We start from the raw sequence: 7,696 nt of genomic DNA, 5'->3' as shown, positions 1-7,696 counted from the left end.
CCCCCCCGCCCCCCCCGGTTGTTACGCCACTGTGTTTGGCTGTATGTTCAATAGCAAACTGTAATCTTGCTCTAATTTTTTTTGCACAAGCTTTTTCTTAACGCACCTCCCATGCAGGCTGAATTGGTGTAATCTCCTTCTTTGAACCACAATTACATTTTGGGTTTCTTGGAGACTCCTTTCAGCATTTAGGTCTTGAGATTAATTTTCTGGGCCAGCCTGTCCTGGAAACATTAGCAGAACTCTGGGCATATGAAAAATTAACCCTTGCTGTGGGGCTTGTCCCCTTCTGCTCCAAATGTGTAAGGTCCCTCTGCATCCTCACATAGAATGCAAGTCAATGGACTTGTATTGGACATGAGGACATCAGCACTACTTGGACCTCAGGAACCCAGGGGAGAATAGGCTGTGGGGACCGCTCCAGCAACCAGGCGGGTCCGAGTATATCTTTTTAATTTTGGCGCCTAGACAAAATGGGCATTTAACCTTTGCAGTGCGGGGATAGCCCTACTGCCATGGTTAATTTTCATATGCCCAGAGTTCCTCTTTCAAGTGTAGCCACTTGTACATTATTCTCTTTGCAGTGGAATGACTGATTTCAAAACATTTGAAGATCTTTCTAGATCCTTTGCCAGACTCGTAGACATTCTCAATCTACTTTCTGAGGGCCTTAGAGAGCTCTATTGATCTTGGCATGAAGACACTACACATGTCAATAGCAAAGAGAACACCTGACCCTAGATATCTGAGTTTTAAATAAGACAGGCTCCTTACAAAAATAAAAAATCAATAGCGCCAGAGATGACCAGTCCACTGAAGAGATTTACATACAGGAGTTCTACAGGTCGCTGCTCTACATCAGTCAGGGAGACTGGGATATCTAAGGAAAAAACAAGGGGCGCCTTCCCTAGTGTAGATAACATTTTTATTTGAAAAACAGCAAAAGTAGGATAATACTCACAAAAGACAATGAGCCTTCACATCAAAGGTTGATCCTCATTAAAGCAAAAAGCAAATCACAGCGTATGAGAGCTGCATAGATAGTGATCCTGTGTGCCAGCATAGTATGCCTACGTTGACGCATTTCCAAGGCCACACCCCCTTCCTCAGAACCTCTGAAGCACAAACCTCACTAGGGAAGGCGCCCCTTGTTTTTGTTTTTTCCTAAGACAGGCTCCTCCTGCAAACTCCCTAATCAGGTTCTTATCACTGGCACCTAGGCTGGAAGACTGGATTCTAATTTCATGGATTTGATGTGGTGGAAAATGTAGATGTGTACTTACTTACACCATTTTAATTTTATTTGTAATTTGTTCAAGTATATCACCTTTATCTGTAGGCACTATTTGAATCAATGTATGCCCATTCAAATATGTTGAAAAAGTCAATAATTTCCATGAGATGTACTTTCTTTTCAAATGGCTGTATTATTGAGCTTGTTTGAGACCTTTATTAGGGATGCAACATGGATCGGGGCAGGAGACAGGAGTGCTAATAGTAAGTTATGGCACTTGAGGGTTCCGGCTATGCAGTTGTGGAATTGGGCGTGATTATTTTGTACTTGTAAAGGAAGTTCAGTCAGCCTGAGGACATGCGCTTGCTTTGGTACATGGCTCTCTACATAAGGTTGTGTGTGCCTCTACATATGTATGTTTGTGCTTCCAGGTTGTGATAGGTCCCCTCTCCGGCAGACCGTAACACCACTTTTGGGAGGATGTGGGGCTGAAGCCTTTGTGGGTACAAGGTGCCTTGCAAGGGAGGTCGGCTAAATAACAGACTGATCCAGCGAAATCAGCTGGAGGTTTAAGTGGGTGGGTGAACTGGCCAATTATGGCCAGTCAGCGGCGTTCCGAGGCTGGGTATCACCAGGAGCGGAGACCGGGTGACACCCTGTCGTGAGGTCATCGTGCATGTACGTGACATCGCCACGCACGTGCGCAATGATGTAATCTCGCATGCATGGCAATCTTATTGACGTCTGACGGCAGCCATCTTGGTGATGGCAGCCGGCAGAGAAAGGAGGGGACGTTCATCCGGCGGGATGAGGTATGCCGCCGGGTCCCCTCCTCTCTCCTGACACTGTCGGGCTCTCAGTCAATGACCGAATGCCCGACTTTTCAGAGGGGGTGACACCAAAATGACTGTCGGTCATTTTGGTGTCACCCCTCCATTGGTGTCACTTGGGTTGCGGGCCGCACCCCCAGCACCCCCCTTTTGACGCCACTGTGGCCAATTTGTTTGCCTATTTGCCGAAGTGTGAACAGACTGAGTTTGGGTCAAACTCATATTCTTAGTAGTAAAGCATATCACCAGCACACCAAAGTAAAATCTTCAATGAGTAGTTATTTTATTGATGTACACACATCTTGTCATAAAGCAACGTTTCAGGGTCCACTCAGGGTCCCTTCATTAGGCATGACACGGTCATGAAGGGAACCTGAGTGGCCCCGAAACATTGCTTTATGACGAGATGTGTGTACATCAATAAAATTACCACTCGTTGAAGATTTTACTTTGGTGTGCTGGTTATATACAGTACTTTACTACTTGGATTTGAAGTGGCGCCATCCACTATCACTGCAGCACCCACTTTAAAAGAGACATACCAGTAAGGAGTGCGGTGGGAACCTCTTTGAAACTCATATTCTTGTCTCTGCATACTGCTCCTCTTGTTTCAGTACTTTGCTAACCCTGGCCCTTCCCTGGAAATTGATGGTAGTAAGTCTTTACCCTCTGCATGCTAAATTACTTACATTTCTATATACAAGAATACACACACAATATGGGGGAGATTTAACATCGTTCTTTTTCCAGATTGGCCGAGTGGTTATTGGATTAGGAGCCAGCCTTTTGTCTAAGGAAGCTTTTTGGATTTCCCATCTAGGTCCATGATGCCCAACACACAGCCTGCTAGATGTCTGTGTATGGTCTGCTGGGTCTACCACCTGTTGGGCACCCAAACATGTCGCAGAGTGGCAGCGGGATGCCAGGTGATGAAATATTCTCTGCATTTCAGTATCTGGCACTGAAATTGGCAGCACTGTCAGGTGGATATCTCCACCCAACAGCGCAAGTATAGTCCTGTCCATGTTGGCAAAGGAGGAAGTGATCAGGTAATGGAAGTTACATTTCATTGCCATTCTGCTACTGCACAAACCACCTATGCTGGAGGGGGGAGGGGTTAATTCCCTGCCAGTGCACTGACCACCAATGATGTGGAGGTTAATTCGCTGTTACTACACCGGTCACCAATACTAGAGGGTTCATTTACTGCCACTGCACTGACTGCCAATGGGGAGTGGGAGTTCATAGCACTGCTAGTGAGCACCAGTGCAGGGGGAGTTAACAGCACTGCCAGCAATGCCGGGGGGCTATTATTGCTGCCACTGACACCAATGCTGGGGGTTATAATTGCTGCCACTGACACCAATGCTGGGGGTTATTATTGCTGTCACTTACATCATTGCTGGCGGCTTTTATTGTAGTTACTGACACCAATGCTGGGGGGTTTTAGTGCATACACTGGGAACAATGACTACTCTTACCTTCTCTGCAGTGTGCATTGTTGTATGGTGCAAAAATACAGCATGACCAAACTTTTTGGGTGTTAAGTTGCGTTACAGTCCATTTATTTTGAATGGCGGCTCAACTTGGCGCAATTCACCTCAACGCAGGAAAACATGATGCTATTCTGTGGCCCTCTAGAAGTATCAGGGGCCACACTTGAGGCCCTTTATTATTTTTCAGTTGGCCACCACTGATCTAGGTTCTAGAATGCTGGAGGTTGTCAATCATTGTTGGGCCATTGATTCATGTACATGATATTAAAAAAGAACTCCAGGCATGTACAAAATGAACCCTTGTAATGGGGCTACCCCCGCACTGCAAAGATTACGTGCTCATTTTAGCCTAGGGTCTAAAATAAAAAAGATATATTTACACTGATCCTTGGTGCTGCAGTGGTGACCGCTCCCCTGTCTCTCCCACTACATCGGCTGTGGAACATTCCTCAGCGTCCTCATGTCCAATGCAATAGAATGGATGTGATGATGTCACAGGTCTTTAGACTTCAGGAGGAGAGGCAGACAGGACTGTTGCAGCAGCCAGGCCAGACCGAGGATTGGGTGAGTATATCTTTTATTTTAGATGCTACACCAAAACAAGCACTTAACACTTGCAGTGCCGGGAGGTGGTAACCCCACTGCAAGGGTTCATTTTGTACATACCCAGAGTTTTTATTTAAAGAAAATATTGTATGTAGATATATATTGTGCATGTATTATAGTATAAAGAGTGTAATGTTGGGGAGCTCACAGATCACTCGCACAGCTTTTCCATTAACGAAAAGTCTTTATTTCTCTTTCAAAAGGCAGACAGTAAAGGAACATAAATAGCTCGTCTCCAGCATATAACATATATGGGCTCACCAATCCTCGAGGTGTCACACACACTCACAGTGTCCCAGTCCTGTAACAGTTTTAATAGCTTCTCTTGCAGCACTGCTGCTCCGGCCTCAATCCCCAGGGCCCCTGTCTGTCACCTCCAGACAACCCCAGTAACGTGCTAACCTGCACAATAGGTATCACGAACCCGCAGCACTGGCCTCCACTCTGACTCCTGGGTGGAGTTCTCCTGACTCACAGGTGGGGGCCCTGGACATGAGCCAGCATTCTTCTCATAAGGGCTGTGCCCAGGTGCACAATCTTTCAGTGCTGGTTACCCCTAAAGCCTGGACCCAGGAATGGAGATTTCATCCCTCCCAATGCTCTTTGAAATCTCTCAGTTCCAGGAACCCATGCCAAATCCGGAAAACCTGGGAAGAACTGCAAAGCCAGCTCTTTCCCGGTAAACGTTTGCACTTTCTGGAACTGCTCAGCCCCCCTGGCTGAGAGACCTGGGTTACTAGATTGCCAAAAGACACCCTGGCATTGCCATGCACTGCCACAAGAGGTTTAACTTTTTTAGCATGCAAATGGTAAATATTTAGGAAATAAAAATACATTTGGGATTCTGGTTGGTCTTCTGACCTATAAATTGCAAACAGTGAAGTTAACATTTGTTGCATGCTTGCAAAGTGTAATGTGACTGATTGTTGTGCTGTGACATAAATCTCATGATTGTATTTTTTTCTTTTCTCTGACATGAGTTTGTATCAAAGCCATACAGGCAACAAAGGCAAAACCTTTCATGTGCAGCACAGGCTGACCTGATTGTATTCAGTGCAGAACATTCTGTATCAGTAACACTAGAACAAAGCAATGGTTCTTGTTTTTGCCATTTTAAATGTAATACAAATAAATGATAATCTGTAATCCTATCTGTAGTACGTGCACGTTCCCAGCTGTGTGCAGCGTGACACTGACACCTTGGCAATGCTGTCTAAGTACTTGAACTAACAGACTTTGTTACTATTATAAGTTTGTGTTTGAGAGCTGCACAATGATATAAATAGGTTATCCGTTAACTTTGCGGTCACATATTCACTGCAGGAGCTTAATAATTTACCTATGGGTTTAATGTACCGAGACCAACAAAAACCATAAAATACAAGAATAAAAACAAGAGCAAACGTGGGCATGCTGCCTATAGCAAGTATTCATTTCTGTTTTGGCACCTGTGCTAGGTTAATTCAAAACTTACCGGCCTAAGGACCCTTTTCACCTCCTTCAGTATTCCTGGCGTGTTTGGCACAGAACAAGTCAACAGGGTACATACAACCACATCCATAGAAGCGTCAGCCACGGGCGTCATGTTTTCCGCTGATGCAACTAGAAAGTTATCAAATTTAAGGTGGTCACTTTCTGCTTGGCTTTTGTTGAGAAATTTTTGGAAATTTGGGTTTATATCCAGGCAGGTCACCCTGCATCCGATGGGGTAGAATTTGAAGTTGGCACCTGTGCCACAACCAATCTCTAGAAGCCTGAGCTCTTTAGATGTGCCTGCAAAGTCAGACATGTTGCTGAATAGGTTCCTTTTCTTCTCTTCCATCACCTTGTTATATGTTACAGTGAGTTTGGCCATAAAAAAGGGAAATATTTTCTTTAATACCAAACCCCAGATTCCAAGGTAGTAAAGTATGTAGAGAGGAAGCATTATAACAGCCAATATGAGCTGTAAAATTAAAATGATTGCAGACATGTTTGGGGAGCTCAGATGTTGCAGCAGGCAGTGTAGGAAAATAATGATCTCAGGCCGAGCTTCAGCTCTGTAATCCTAAGTATGTGAGTATAGATCCTCCCCTCTGAGCTATAGAGAGGGAGGAGTGGAGCGATGGACAATATTGACACTGTGGAATGCTTTCATCAACAATTATCACGACATTAACATTTGGCAGGGTTTGTAGCATTCAGTTTTCTTTTTTTTTTTTAACATGCTATTTCTCAGTTACCCTTTCAGGAAGAATTTACCATGGAGCGATGCTTGCATGGAAATGCTAATAGGCTATGATTCCAATCCACATTCAGAGGGTCTGGTTTGATAAACGATATGTGCGTACATCTGATCCCTGATCATGTGTAAACAAGCATATCATATGCACATGAAACTATAAGAGAATTAAAGTCAAACCTTTTTTTGGCTTTAGTTCTCTTTTGGATCACAGGAGTGACCCAAACTCAGGAGACAATAAACAGAGGTCCTGCTGCCCTCCTTACCGGTTATCCCAAAGAACAATATCCTGGGTGCTGGAAGTGACCACGGATGGTGCCAATTTCAATAGGTCTGGATAAGGATGTCACCAGCACACCAAAGTCAAGTGTCAAAATCAAATGTCTATTTATTGACGCATATTGTCACATAATCAAGTGCTTTTGGGGCCACGCAGGATCCCCTTCATCAAGCTCAGGAATGACCTCCACGCTGCAGCTGGGAAGGATCCTGACAATATTTTTAGGATCTACCCCACTGCCTGATTGACAGTTGACTCTGCCTCTCTAGAGCCAGAGACAGCCATGCCTGCTCACTTCCCCTGTCTGTTCCTCCATCGAGTGCTGGAGGAGCAGAGAGGGGAGGGGAATCCCTGCGGGGAGCAGTGACTGACAGTCACCGATCTCTGCATGGGGAAGACGGTGAGCTGAGCAATCGGTGATTACATGATCGTTCAATTCTTGAACTATTGGGTTACCATGTGACAGCTGCATGCTGTGTCTCAAGCCAGCTCTAAGTATTGGGTAGAGTACATTTACTTTCCGAATACTTTTCCTTTAAGTATGTGCCTCGCAATGTATGCAAGTGTGGAATTGTTCATACAGTTTACAGGTAGAGAAGGTATACAAAACTGTTCAAATTATGCTTTTGGTGCCGATCTAAAAACATTAAAAAATATGGTGTGGTGTAAAAAAGTGGTGTAGCGGTAAGTGCTTCTGCCTTGCAGCACTGGGGGTCCCTGGTTTGAATCCCAGCCAGGAGATTGCAAGGAGTTTGCATGTTCTCCCTGTGCTAGCGTGGGTTTCCTCCGGGTACTCTGGTTTCCTTCTACACTCCAAAGACATGCTGGAAGGTTCATTGGCTCCTGTCTAAATTGGCCCTGTATGTGTGCATGTGAGATAGGGACCTTAAGGTGCCCATACACCTTACGACCATCGCAAGACTTTTGTCTTGCGATGGTCGTAAGCTTATTTAAAGCTCGTACGATCTGCCCATTTTGGACAGGCAGATCGTACTTGCGATCATCGAAAGCCCGCCCCGCTTAGGGGCG

At 45.1% G+C, this 7,696-nt stretch overlaps 1 protein-coding gene across 1 annotated transcript in view; it reads right to left on the bottom strand.

The window, feature by feature from the left end:
* The window catches only part of LOC108793559 (methyltransferase-like protein 7A), a 12,256-nt gene extending 6,028 nt beyond the window's left edge, over nt 1–6,228 (bottom strand). The window contains exon 1 of the mRNA XM_018564537.1: nt 5,641–6,228. Within this exon, the coding sequence (XP_018420039.1) occupies nt 5,641–6,138 (498 nt within the window). The 5' untranslated portion in view covers nt 6,139–6,228. The remainder of the gene's footprint in view (nt 1–5,640) is intronic.
* Between the last annotated feature and the right edge of the window lie 1,468 nt (nt 6,229–7,696).

This window comes from Nanorana parkeri, unplaced genomic scaffold (assembly GCF_000935625.1).
Source record: "Nanorana parkeri isolate BGI_ZX_2015 unplaced genomic scaffold, ASM93562v1 scaffold758, whole genome shotgun sequence".
Lineage (NCBI taxonomy): Eukaryota > Metazoa > Chordata > Amphibia > Anura > Dicroglossidae > Nanorana > Nanorana parkeri.
Note: the sequence above shows the minus strand (reverse complement) of the source record. Positions and strands in the feature narration are given on the sequence as shown.